General features: G+C 37.8%; 1 protein-coding gene across 2 annotated transcripts in view; it reads left to right on the top strand.

Moving 5' to 3' along the window:
- Positions 1–14,831, top strand: part of TAPT1 (transmembrane anterior posterior transformation 1) — a 55,201-nt gene that overhangs the window by 27,601 nt on the left and 12,769 nt on the right. For both annotated transcript variants that reach the window (XM_081303508.1, XM_081303509.1), the window contains 5 exons: positions 2,747–2,909; positions 5,795–5,930; positions 7,610–7,707; positions 7,883–7,952; positions 13,370–13,450. In XM_081303508.1, coding sequence (XP_081159634.1) covers positions 2,747–2,909; positions 5,795–5,930; positions 7,610–7,707; positions 7,883–7,952; positions 13,370–13,450 — 548 coding nt within the window. The remainder of the gene's footprint in view (positions 1–2,746; positions 2,910–5,794; positions 5,931–7,609; positions 7,708–7,882; positions 7,953–13,369; positions 13,451–14,831) is intronic.

The following is a 14,831-nucleotide window of genomic DNA, read 5'->3' as shown; positions in this document are numbered from 1 at the left end:
CTGGGATAGTGGTGGACTATTGTGAGCACTCACAGGGGTCTCTGCGGAGTGCCTGCAATGGTGCGTGCCCTGTTGTAACTGAACTGTAGCATAAAGCGTTTTTACAACTTTCTTTTGTCTTGACAGCCTGGTTTAAACCTGGGTAAGATAAAACTAAATTAAAGTTGTTTACTCTTAATTTTAACTTATCTTGTTTCAAAAAGTGTGGTTTTATATTATTTTGATATATATTTCCAATATTTGGTAGATCTCAGTTTTACCAATGATCTTCCTTCTTAGGTATGCTACCAAATTGTTTCTTTGTTGCAAATATGTTTATTTAAAAAATGCAATTGGGCATATACCAAAAGAGACTTCTATCTAACTGTAGTTTTCTACTTTGGTTAGTAAACAAAATCATTTTGGTCATCAGTGAAATTTAAATAATATTAGCCTACTTTTAGTTCCCACCATTTTCTTAATTATAACATAAGACCTGTAGTCCTTAAATCCAAAGGCCTTACGCTTGCTGCCATGTGCTGAGCAGCATGTGCTGAGCCGTGCATGAGTCATAGGAGGAGCAGCACAGGCATTTCTGAGGAGGTCTGGGTGCCATCTGCACTGACACCTCTCACTTCATCTCCTGGCCATCAGAGTGGAGATGGCCACACATGAGCCAGGGAACTTAAGAGGGTTCACAGTTCTCCTTCTCTCAGCATTTGAACTAAAAATGTGTTTACTCTGGACAGAAGTAGCTCTTTCTTTCTCAGTCTTGTGTGGGTAGGGGCAGGAAATTCCCTGAGCTATCAAGTAACCCTTGGCAGAGATCTATGCTCTGGGCTGGGTGTGTAGAATATGGGAGATGGGGTTCATTTGGGGGTCTACAAGACAACAAGGGTTGGAATCTGTGTGGGAGAAAGGGGCAACATTGGGGAAAAGAAAGAGTATGGCATAGGTATCCCAATATATAACAGGGATTGATTCAGTGTCCTTGATATGCTTTTACCCAGGGCCCCGACTTTGACTACCAGGAATCATCTCACTAGGTTTCTCATGCCTGTTTGAAGATGTGTGAGCTGACACATTCTGACCCTTCTCCCATGTAGGCTCATTGGAATGTCTTCCTAGCCACTTGTAACCCATCCTGAATTTGCACCTCTTCAGGACTTGCAGTATCCCGTGTTTTGTATGTAAACAGATCAGCCAAGGTCATTCTTAACTTTAGTTCACATTGTAGAAAACAGGTTCTGTAACAACTGCTCACAGAATTGGAACCCATCACATGGTCTTGTAAAGCAGTATTCCAGGTGATAGTTTGGAAGATTTAAAGGTTCCTCGCCAACACTTAAGAAAGAGCCCCTGGTGTGGAGGTGGACAGCGGTTAGGAAAGAGCCCCAGAGTGCAGGTAGCAAGGAGTGCCAAGGTGTAATCAGGTGGTTCAGAGGCCAGAGACTGATCAATAAATTAGCTCACCCTGGTTGGTATTGTTGCTTGGAATGTTGCCAAAATTAGAAATAAAAGGCTGTGCAGCTCCTGAGGGAAATACTCAGGCCTTTTTATTGAGTGTACTATACAATAAAAGCTGCCAATAAGGGAGTCCGAGGAATCTTTCATCTTGAGGAATAAGCCTACAGTAGACATGGAGAAAGTATCTTTCCCACCCTCGTCAGAGAGAATTCTGTATCCAATGAAAGAGACCTTAAATCTCTTCTTTTTAAATTTATGTTTTGTTCTGTCTTATTTAAATGTTTTACTTGGACATGTTAGGTTAGGTTTAGATTTTCATACTCTAACCCGAGAATTAAGAAGTGATTCTTCTCATTAATTATGAAAAGTTTCATAATTAATTTCAATTCACATCACAGAGAACTTCCTTAGTATAAGAACTGCCCTATAAACTAGTACAAAAAAATAGTAGAGAATTCACAGGCAAGGTAAATAACTCTATATAAATGATGTTCATTCTCCTACTAGGAGAAATTAACTTTGAAACTACACTGGATACTGTTTTTCACCCCCGAGATTGGCAGACTCAGAAGCCTGTCACACAATGTTGGATGCACACAGAGTGTAGGCTTCCTCCTCACATCGCCAGCAGAGGAGTACATGGGCACACCCCACAGAGGGCACGTCATCTGATTCTATCAAAATATCAAGTGAATGTAACCCTAAAACTCCAACTTCAAGAATATATTTAGATATATCTATGAGACATGATATGTACATTATGCCATAGTTTGTCTTGGGAAAGATTGGAAATCTGTCAAGGGTGTGTTAAATAAGTGATAGTATATCTGCCTGGGGAACGCTGTGCTGCTGTGGAAATAGGAGTTCCTTGTGAACTGAGATGGAGAAACCTGTTATGCTTTTGAATAAAAAGTACAAGGTGCAGACTGGTGCCCACAGAATGCTCACATTGTAGAGAGGGCTGGCGCAGCAGGATGGTGCTTCAGTAGGTGGAAGGCTTATGTCATCATGGAAAACGGTTGCTTAAAGGCTCTCTGTCAGCAGGTACCTGCCCTCTGTTCACTTGTGAAGAAGACTCCTAACTTCTCATTGTAATTCTGGCTTAACATCTTTGTATTCTGTAGGCAGAAAAATTTATACTGTCAGGTAGTCATTTAGTATGACTTTCCTTGTGAGCTTGAAGTTTTTAAAAGGTCAGCCTAATTCTCATTGCCTTTGCTAGTATATGTCCAGTAAAGATTGTGTATTTTGAGAACACATAAAGTAAGATTCATATTTCATTACTTCTTGTATGTTTCAGGGACAGACGTTTGCTTCAGCCAGCCCAGGTGTGTGACATTTTGAAGGGCGTCATTTTGGTGATCTGTTATTTCATGATGCACTATGTCGACTACTCTATGATGTACCACCTGATAAGGGGGCAGTCTGTCATCAAGCTCTACATCATCTACAACATGCTTGAGGTGAGAGTGCTTGTGACCCTGCAGGGTCAGTCTAGCCTGCTGTCTGCACAGGCGTGGCCACTGCACATGACTCAAGTCTCCCAGTGTAGAATGTGCCTGAGAGTCTAGTAAAGGTGCTTCTGGCCTTTAACATGTGATAGTCGCTTGGGGCTCTGTTAAATTGTAATTCTGCTTTGGTAGATCTGGGGTGGGCCTGGAGAATCTGTGCTTCTAATGAGGGGATGCCTGGGCTGCTGGCTGTGTGACACACTTGGGGCAGCAGGCACGGGTGTGATGTATCCTCCAGCATGCAGGAATTTTCCTACTGTGGATGTTTCTGAGCACCCTTAGAGAATGTACACTGTCAAAAGCCAGGGAAATTTGTTCTGCAAGTTCATTGGATATCCATGTTGTGTTTTTTTACTAGAACTTTTTAAAGACTATAAATAAATTCTGTGATTATATGTATTTTTGCTCTACTAGATTTACACTTTAAATTGCTTTGAAATTTATAGTTTTCCAATTTCTGTAAAAACTTCATATTTTTAATACAAAAGATATTTCACTTTATACAGTTTAAAGTAAAAAACATACATTTATAACAAAAATATTGAAGTTACACATTTACTTTACAAAAAAATACTTTGTTTTGTAGTCAGACTCTTAATCAGTTTTTTTAGAAAAGCTATACTAGATTATATAATAATTTTGAAATTTAAATTACATTTTCCTATACCTTTTGTTTTCTTCAGTGGTGCTGGGGATCCAGGGTCTCATATGCTCTGCCACTTACCTACATCCCCAGCCACCTGGGGTTTTTAGACCATTGTAAGGTCTGTCTTTTAACTTACTATGAGGACATTTCCCCTGACAAATGGACAGGTGGAGTGACATGGGGCAGCAGGCCTTCCTGCTGCCTTACTACGCAGGTGAGGGCTTCCCATGCCTCTCCAGAAGCCATGGAAGCCTCGCTGTCCTTGTGTACACCCAGCTTCCTGTTTGTAGGCTGGTTGCCTGTGCACTTGCTTTGCCCCCTCAGGGGCAAAGGTTGCTGAAAGCTGGGGATGAGTGAAGTCTGAGAAGCAGGGCTGCCCAGCCTCTCCCCACCCTCTCATGGAAACATAGGCCTGAGCCTTGCCCTTCTTCTGCTGCTGCTGAGCTGCTCTCCTGCCAGTGCCCTGCTGACCTCCCATACTGCCCAGCCTCATAGGGACTGCAGGGCATAAGGGCTTCTCCTGCCACCAAACTTCATGTGTGCATCTCCTCACTCAACAGAGCCCTCTCCAGGGTAGTGTTGTTGCTGTTATTAGAAAGTGAGTCAGGGAAAAGGATGCACAAATTGCCAATTTAAATGGCTTAAATAGTTAATTTTGTAACTTTATCTGATGATATGGCTTAAGTGTAGCAGGTAAGAGTCCAGGTTCTAGGTCTAGAGACAGACTCCCTCTTGATCTATTCCTGATGCTTTCTCTTATTACCTGGTTATTCTGGGCTTGGTTACTGATTGCCAATTATCTATAATCAACTTTTCATCTGTTGAGTAGAGATATTAGTGAAGTTATGGGACTGGATGAGACAATACAAAGAGTTTAGCATAGAGTCTGGCATGTGGTCAGAGCTCCCTCAGGAGTGTTTGTCAGCAAGTACTTTCAACTGCAGGGCCTGCATGCTGTGCAGTCTTAGGCCTCTCAGATGGGGGTGGGCAGAGCCTGTTCTCTGGAGCTTATGCTGTATGATGGGAGAGAGCCAGTGAACAAGAAAATGTAAGAAAATCATGAAGGCTGATGAGAAAGACCAAGGTAATGCGTGGAGGCTGTGGGGGCCACAAGAAGATGGGGCGGTCTGGGAAGGGCCTCTCGTAGGAGGTGGCACTTGGCTGACTCCCAGGTGGCATGATACCATTCTTCCCTCTTCTCATGTATCTGTTAACACTGAGTTCAAGGAGAGCAATACCTGAAATGTCTTTAGGAAGTAAATCTGTAGATTTTAAATTCCATATAGTAAATGACAAGCAAAATACAACTGCATTGTTTACAAATATTAGGTGTGCATAGAGTGAGTCAGCTGATATATTTGTCCTTAAATTTAAGTTTGAAGCTGAGTTTAAAGTGCTAAAACCAGGGGCACCACGATTTTGATGTACCTGTCCACTTTCATTATTGACACTATATAAGACTTTTCTTGTTATTAACAGCAAATTGACAAATTCTAATTCAAATCCTAAAAATATCTGAGTACTTACTATGTGCCAGAGAATAAAGAATTATGAATGAATAAGTAAATAAAGATCCCCTTTCTTTACTTTACCTAGTACTAGTATTTAAAAAAATCATTAGGCAGGTCTTGAGTATTTGAGTTGCATCTGAATTTTCAGGGCAGAGGATGATGGCCAATGTCTCTTTGTGGGGTTCTTTCTGCCCAGAGGAATCCAAGCCACCTACAATCTCAGGTAATTAGCAAGTAACAAAACACATATACTCAGAAATATATTTACAGACTACAAAGCCCCTGATAGATCTAGTCCACATGGGTTCTGGAACTAGACAAAAGGAAAATATCTTTAGTGGTTTATTTAAGGGGATAAGTGGTTTATTTAAGGCAGGGATAAGGTTTCAAGGGTGGAGTCTTGCTTTGTAATCTCTTGCAGTCAGCAGATCGATTGACATCTTGGCAGGTCACACCCATCTAGGTGCTGTGTGGGCCATGGCAAAGTAGGAAAGAGATTCACATTGTCCCTGGGCAATTGACCAGAGGAAATGTCCACTGACCATTCCCAGACACCAGATGTCTCTATTCATCAGCTTCAATGCGCAGTGACCCACGTACAGCCCACAGATGATTCGTGACACTGAATTGTACCATGTTTTAGGGCATGTGAAGAAGTGTCTTTTGCCATTTCTCTGTAGGTTGCTGACCGCCTGTTTTCATCATTTGGACAAGACATCCTGGATGCCCTCTACTGGACAGCAACCGAGCCTAAGGAGAGAAAGAGAGCCCACATTGGAGTGATCCCTCATTTTTTCATGGCTGTTCTTTATGTCTGTATCCTTTTAAATTTGTTGAAAATTCCAGCAGTCAGCACGTTTTCTACCTTTTTTTTTTTTTTTGGATTGTTGTTTCATAGATTTAAAGATGTATGTGTGTATCCAGAAGATTAAGTTGAAATACCTGCCTCCTTTTTAGAAATTGGAAATGAGTTTAAAGAGCCTCATGTTTACAACGACCCTTTAAACTTTTGGAAAATTACTGTTCATGGTATAACTGAATCCAGGGGAGCTGTGCCACTGAACCACATCCCCACTTCTTTTTATTTTTTATTTTGAGACAGGATCTCACTGAATTGCTGAGGCTGACTTCTAACTTGCCATCGTTCTGCTTCAGCCTCCAGTCGTAGGTATTGCAAGAGAGCACCACCAGCCCTGGCTCTTGGCATTATCTTTAAGTCTGTGAATTCTTTTTTTTTTTTTAATTTTATTTTTTATTTGTTCTTTTTAGTTATACATGAGAGTAGAATGCATTTTGACATATCATACATACGTGAAGTATAACGTTCCATTTTTGTGGTTGTACGTGATGTAGAGTTACACTGTTAATGTATTCATATGTGAACATAGGAAAGTTATGTTTGATTCATTCTACTGTCTTTCACATTCCCAACCCCTCTTCCTTCCCCCATTCCATCTTCTGCAGTCAGTGAGCCTCCCCTTCTCCCTCCTTCCCTACCCCACCTATTGCGAGTCAGCATCTGTATATCAGAGAGAACATTTGGGTTTTGGGGTTGGCTTATTTCACTTAGCATGATAGTCTCCAGTTCCATTCATTCACCAGCAAGTGCCATAATTTCATTCTTCTTTATGGCTGAGTAATATTCTTTATGGCATGAATTCTTTATAAGAATGTATGTATGTGTGTTTGTATCGCTGGTTTAAAGTCTGTGTGTGTGTGTGTGCATATACCCACACATATTCACGCACCAAGCATGCCTACTCTGGAGTTCCATGTGAAGTTAGGACTCACTCACAGTCTTTCTTAGTGACACTTAGAGGAAATTGGGTTCATATTTGAGAAGTTAAGGGCTAAGTGGAAAGATACCTGTTAGGGCAGAAGCTTGTTCCAGCTTTAGTGGAGTAAAGCAGTTACCATTTTAGATAACGTATTAATTGTTCCATATGTAATATGAATTCTGCATGACAGATGAAAAAGCATATTAATTTTTAGACATTTCTTGCTATCTTAACAATCCATGTTACCTGAAGAAAAGAGAAGACAATCACTTCCAGACCAGCTTTTATGTTCTTTTCTTATTAAATTCAAATTACCTTAATTCAGAATGTATATTCCTAAGTCTCTTCTTTCAGTATATATGATAATTTATTCCATTTATTTTTCCAGCTGTTTTAAGGTTATGTTTCACAAGCATTGTGCCATGTTCCAGGGATGAAGAAAAAGCAGAACCGTACTGGTTAGGAGGACTGGGGTCTAAGTAAACGGATGCACAGAAACTCCTTTCTGCTTTGGCTTCTTTCATGTGGATTGCATTCCTTTTCTCTTATCAAATTTTTGTCAGCTGCAACCAACAGGGGAATTATGAAGACAATAAAATACATATATTTGGTTTAGGAAGCATGGTCATTTCTCCATTATTCACTTTCAGAATTTCCTAGTGTTATCTGTCAATAATATGGAAATATATTTTGGGTTTTTCCTTGACATTCCATTAGTTTTGCATGCGATTCTCATAATGGTTCAGGCAACAACGCTCAATGTAGCTTTTAACTCACACAACAAGTCCCTGCTCACTATCATGATGTCTAATAACGTAAGTATGAGGTTCTACTTTACATTTGGGATTATAAAGTACTGTGGGGTGATACTGTAGATGAAATGAAGTTTTTTGTTCTGTATAATATTTATTCTCCAGGAAGTGTTTATATATAGCAAATCGATTTTTGAAACTATTACAATGATAAAGATATTTCTGTTTTCCATTTCAGTTTGTTGAAATTAAAGGAAGTGTTTTCAAGAAGTTTGAAAAGAACAATCTCTTTCAAATGTCAAATAGTGGTATGTACAATTAGATTCTATTGCAGTTCTAATTAAAATTGATTCAAAGTGGTTGACTGCCATAAATATAGCTGATTTGGATAAAGGTTAAAAAACATTTTTGACCCTACCCCCTCCTAAAAAAGTTAATTTAATATGGTTTTTTGCTATAAAACATTAGAACATTATCAACACTAAAACAGAATCTAGGAGAATATATTCACAATCTTTGTGTAGACAAACATTTTTAGAGGATGCACAAAAAGCACTAACCATATGAAGAAATAAATTGAGCTTTAAAGACTTACACACAATTAAAAAATTAAGAAAAAATTCCAGGCATTGTAGCACACAACTGTAATTCCAGTGACTTGGATGCTAAGGTAGAAGGATTGCAGGTTAAGACCAGCCTCAGCAATTTAGCAAGACCCTATCTCAAAATCAGAAAAAATGGGGTAGGGGCAGTGCTGGGGATGTGGTTCAGTGGTAAAGTGCCTGAGTTCTACTCCAGTACCAGGAAAAAAAAATTAAGAAAATGAAAAACTATTGAAAGAGTGATATCTATACAGCAAACCATATTTTTTATTTCCTGAATATATTACAAATTCTACCAATCAGTTATGAAAAAATAATTTTAAAATGGGCAAAAGACTAGATCAGACATTTTGTAAAAGATGTATGAATGGCCAAGAAGCCCATGAAAAGGTATTTAGCATTATTAGAAAAAACATCACCAGGGAAAGGCAAAGGAAAGCCATTGGAGGGATCATAGCACACCCACCAGGATCCCTGGTGTCCAGACAGTGCCTGCAGTTAATGAGGACATGGATTACCTGACACACTCAGGCAGTGTGGTGTGGATGTAAAATAATACTACAACTGCTCTGAAAAATTTCTTTGCAGTTTCTTTCTTGATATAGTTAAACAGCAGTGCTGTAATTCAGCATTGCAAACTGTTATGGCAGCTTTATTCACAATAGCCAAAAACTGAAATGTCTATTAATAGGAAAATAGACCATAGAATACTACTCAACAATGAAAGAAAAAAATATGAACTAATTATACATCCTATTATGTCTATCTCAAAAGCATTGTGTTCAGGAAAATAAAACCACACACACACACACACACACACACACATACACACACACACACAGTACATACTATTGGATTTCATTTATTTGAGGTTTATGATCGGACACAGTTAGTTTATGATAGAAATAAGACTGGCTTCTGATTGGGAACAGGCACTGATCCCGGGGTATAAGGGAATTTTCTGGGTAAGAGAATTCTTTGGCATATTTATTAGAAGATTGGCAACACAGATTAAGCATTTTCAAAACTCAGCAAATTGTATACTTAAGATGTGTATTTCACTATGTAATTTTGCCTCTTGACAAGGAAAATAATAGCAGATGAAGATAATCTGTTTACATTGTAGGAGAAAATTAGGCAAGGAATCACAAGAGCAAATGGAAAACAAGTCCAGATGATTTCATGGACCACAATGAGCCTTAGCCCTCAGAGCTCTGAGCGCAGAAGGTGCTGTCTCTATGTTCATGTTTCTTTCCTTTCACGTGTGGGGCCAAGTGCTGTGACTCTGAATGAAAGGGAAGGAGAAGGAGGCTGCTCAAGGGAGGCATTTGTTGTCAGATTAGTAGCTTATAGTTAACCATAGTACATATTGATTGAACTGTAAGAAGTTTATTTTTTGCAGAAATTATGTTTTTATTAATTTATATCAATAGCCTGCTTTGAGTATGTGCCCTTTATAGACATAGATTTTAAGTTTTAAAAGTTTTCAGTCATCATATATCTCGGCTTTAAAATTATAAGGAAATTGTGAATGTTTTTTAAATCTGGCCACTAGCATTTTGTAACATTAGTATCTCTTTTCTCTCTTTCATAAACAGATCCCCCAAATTACAACCTTTTAGCATAGAGAGATTAGAAATTCAATACTTCATTTTTTTAAAATTCTGAAAAAAAATTGACATGTTGTTCAGGTACGCATATCAGCTCAGAAAAAATTCAGGAGTTTATTACAGATTAAAATGGTTAGTAATTAGGACCAAAAAGTTTTGCTTTTTATTGTTAAATAAAATACTTAATGTTATAGTACAAAGTATCTGCATTGTACTCCTTCATTTCTTATAAGAAATTAACTTTATACTAAGGTAGTTTTAAAACCCCAAGAATCTGCCCTAGGCAGTCATGCTAATACTGCAGATAGTACTAGGTGTTAAAGGGGAGGATGAGGAGTCTCCCTTTGCAGCTCTTGCCCTCTCTGCACTAGGTCATGGCCACACCACGAGGTGTGCCCAGCACTGTATCTTTGTGTGTGCATTTTCCTGTGATTTATTTTTTTCTCCCTGAGAAGTTGAGCTACCAAATATGTAGCATAAGGTTCTGTCTCTTACCCTAGGTTAATGTAGAAGACTTTGGGAGTTTTAAAATGACTTTATTCCTCCAACATTAGCTGAACATACATCTTCTTTATAGGAATTGTCTGAGGACAAGTGAAATTGAGTTTAATTAATAAAACCAGACTTTTAACAGTTAATCCTTTTTCTCACTTCATTTTAAGCACCAACTGAATGTGGGACCTAGGGCTTTTCCATTTGAAAGCCTAAAATGAAAAATTTTGCCTGCTAATAGTGAACTGCATTCAGAATGATCCTTCAGGAGAGTTAATCCTCTTAACAAGCCTGGAAGCCTGCCATCAGTTTGAAGGCTGTTGTGGGGAGGGGTAGTCACTCATTTCCCATTTGGACTGCAGCTCTAAGTGTGTTGATGTGTATCTGTTAGTGGTACTTCAGCGGGCAAAGGAGCTGCCTGATTAGAATGTCAGGGATGTCCTAAAAGGGTTGCTTACCACTGCTTTAAGTTCCTTGGTAAAGGGCAAGAGAAAACATTCCCATTATAGAAGCTGTGATTTTTAATCTATGTACTCGTTTAATCTTATTGAAAACCTTACTGTTCTGGAAATGAGATGGTATATAAATATATTTTCATTTCATTGTTTATATAAGATTTTATTACAAACAAAAACTTTTTAAAAAACATTTGAGCTGTGCGCAATAAATGAGTTCTTGAAATCAAAATATACTTATTTATGGTGGTACTTTCCTTTTTAATCTTTAAACTTAACATCGTGCATATTCTTCATTTTATAAAATCACATTTGTCTACCAGAATTTTATAAGTCTATCATATTTTGAAATATGCTTTTCTAAAATCATTTTTGTCTTAAGTATCCCCCTAGTAAGATGTGTTTTGTCTTTTCATCAGCATGCTTAGAATTGGAATGATTGCACATTTTCTCCATGTCAGTAGTGTGATGTGTTCAAGAATCAGATGTAATTAATTTAAATGTTGTTCTTGTTTTTGCTTTATTTTATTAGAGTTCATAAAAGTCCCTTTGGGTTGTTTCAAATGATGTTCTAAATTTCGCAAGGCAGTTTCTTTCCAGAGAATTATGTAATAAGCCATATCCTACAGGTCAAAAATAAATAAATTTCTTTGTTAATTTTGTTTATGAAAATTAGAAAGGCCTTGTCGCACATAGGTAGTGACAACTTTGTAAATAGTTAATTGTACAGAATTCCAATTCCAATGTACCTTTGAGAAATTTAATCCCATGAATTAAAAATCTAAAATTAACTGTAGTTAAATGACAAAGAATATATTTTGTGTCACACTTTGATAGCAATTATTCTAGGGCAAACTTTAGTTAAACCTATGTCCCCTTTGAAATCACAAAATAAATTGGATGTGTTGATCTAGAACTAGCCAAAACTCACATACTTAAAAACCTCATATGTACTTCCTTCTATTTGTATCCTGCCTTTTGAGAGCCACATCTATGCTCTGCACCTTGAGACTCACTGTTCTTTATGGTATCACATAAAGAACAACACTAGAATTCCTAAAGAGAACAGCAGTCTGTGCCCACTGGCTTCAAGGCAATAGAGGTGCAACTCCAGCCCATCTCAAAGAACTGAGCTACTCTGCAAAGGAAGGCCTCAGCAACCTCCTGAAGACTCTGAGGATTTAGGGAAGACACAGATAGTAATGGCCAGAGGCCAGAGTTCTGCTGTGGAAGAAAAGGGCACCAATGATAGGCCATGAAATTGGAATTGAAATACAGAGTACAGTATTGCTAAGGTGGCAGAATAGATGGAAATGACTAAAGGATATACTAGAGCTTTTCAAGTGGGCTGCTTTGTTTCTGGCCACAGCCCCCACCATTACACAGAAACCCACATGGGCATGCACACCTACTGCAGCCAGATCGAGTTTGTCCATCACTCAACTACATAGTATCTTAGAAAATAACAGCTGAAAGATGAAATATGAAAACCAGCATTTGATAGGAATTTAATTATTTGCTTGTATTAAATTCATTCTGACCAATGATATTTATCATAAATTAGTATGTAGTATTAGTATGTACAATACTAATTTATGGTAAGTATCACTGTGAAATCTAATTGTTTTTTTTTTCCCCCCAAAGTTCTACATATACTCTGAGAAATGCTGTTGTGATGCCAGCGTTCTCCTAGCCAAGGGATTCATCAGGGCAGTACTTGTGTACTTACTGTTTGCCAGATTAATAGTCTGGGACATGAGGGGTTTATGTTACTTAAATTCTTGTGTTTTACTGTCTGCTTCTTTTTTCCTTTTGTAAAATGAAAACAGTTGTCATAAGGCCCCAGAGGTCATTGGAAAGATTTAATAATGACCAAGTCTGAACAGTTTAATGGTTTGAATATTTTTTGATTATGTAGAAAACTTGAATTTCTGGGTTGGGTTGTAGCTCAGTGGTAGAGCGCTTACCTAGCATGTGTGAGGCACTGGGTTTGAGTTTCAGCACCACATATAAATAAAATAAAGATTTAAAAAAAAAAAGAAAACTTGAATTTTTAGACAAGAATTATGTTGCCAAAAGAAATAAATGCTTATCAATTTTGCATCATTGTATGTGTGTGTGTGTGTATTGTACAGTCATCCCTCAATATTTGAGTTTTACACTCAAGGTTTCAGCCAATCACAGATTAAAAATATTCTGCAACAAAAAATGACATCTGGTTGGAATATTATAGGTTTTATTTCTTGTAGTTATTCCCTAAATAATACAGTGTAAATATTCACAGAGCATTTACATAAGTATATGAAAGGATATGAGTAGGTTATATGCAAATACTATACTGTTATTATATAAGGTACTTGAGCCTCTTGGATTTTGTAAATACAGGTTCCTGGAACCAGTGCCTCACAGATTCTGTGATTCATTTTTGTTTTTTTGTTTGTTTGTTTGTTTTGCAGACAGTTGTATGTAGCATAATAATTTCATCATATTTTGACAGAACTATTTTACATATGTACTGTTATTATCTGTATGAATTATAGTACTTATGTTTGTTTTCGTTTTTCAGATATCAAGGAACGATTCACAAATTATGTGCTTTTGCTGATAGTATGTTTAAGGAACATGGAGCAGTTTTCTTGGAATCCAGGTAAGTAGCTCTTACCAAATTTAGTGTTTTTTGATTTTACTCTTAAACCATAATCTTTCTTTCACATGGAATAAAATGAATACTACAGAGAATTTTGGAGGGATTTCTGGTGTGGTTGGATTCTATCTTTTCCAAAAGCCTCTCTGACTCTGGGGCTGCATAGTGGTGGATGAGCAGACTCTGCTCTGAAGTCAGCCCTGGGCCTCACTCAGCCGTGGTTACCTGCACACTGACATTTTCACAGTTGACTGGAGGATTCTGTGCTCTTCCTTAATGTTTGTGTTTTACCTGTTCACTATTAATTTTTAGGCCGAATAGGGATAAAGAATTATAATGTAAAGCACTAGATTTTTGTTCCTCATGTATCTCTGAATTCAGGCTCACAGGAAGTTATCACAGTCCATGAATTCTCACCCTCCTTCAGCAGACACTATCCAAGTAGGTGCAGAGGGCCAGGCACAAGGCAAGGGACTGTGGCAAATATCAGAAGTGCTAAGACATTTAATGCCGGACTCGGGTAGGGGAGAAAAAAATAGACTGTTAACGATACTGAAGTGGGCTAGGTGGGAAACAATCAGATATCTCAAGTAATTTAGAATTTTCCCCCCCAGTCCTGCAAAAACAACAACAACAACAAAAAAAAAAAAAAAAAAAAACAGTTTTTAACGATGCTGGCCATGCTTTGCATTCTGTTTATCACTCCCAATATCATGGATGTTCTAGGCATCCAATACCTTTTATTAATTTATTTTACTTCATTGCTTATTTCCAGGTACCTTTGAAAAATCAGAAAGAAATACAAAATGAAATATACATTTGATCTTGGAAATAAATTTCCAGAAGTTACATTCTTAAAGAAACTATAACATCAAATGATAGATTTTTAAAAATATTTTTCTAATATTTATTTTTTAGTTGTAGTTGGACACAATACCTTTATTTTATTTATTTTATGTGGTGCTGAGGATTGAACGCAGGGCCTCATATGTGCTATTTGCACGCTCTACCACTGAGCCATATTCCCAGCCCCTCAAATGATAGATCTTAAGTGGTATGCATTCTAATCTAAATATACCCAAAAGCCACGTAATTTGTGGCAGGGAATGTCCTACACACACACACACACACATCCTTTGTGTACCTGGAATCTTTTAATGAATGGTAGTATCAGTAGGTCAGCCAGCAGTATTCATGAAACAGAGTGGGTATGTATAGCCATCGGACCCCAGGTGGGGTCATTAATCCCAGAACAGAGTTGTTACACAAAAGGACAAATACTCAAGCTTCTTAACACCTCCGCGTGCAAAGTAATGTTCGAATTTGTACTGTGACTTTCAATGGGTTATCTTAAGTTTCTTTCATCAGTACTGTGAAGATAAAA

Source organism: Spermophilus citellus (assembly GCF_964194105.1).
Source record: "Spermophilus citellus genome assembly, chromosome: 8".
NCBI classification, from domain to species: domain Eukaryota; kingdom Metazoa; phylum Chordata; class Mammalia; order Rodentia; family Sciuridae; genus Spermophilus; species Spermophilus citellus.
The sequence above is the reverse complement of the archived record's forward strand: the minus strand, read 5'-3'. Positions and strand labels throughout refer to the sequence as shown.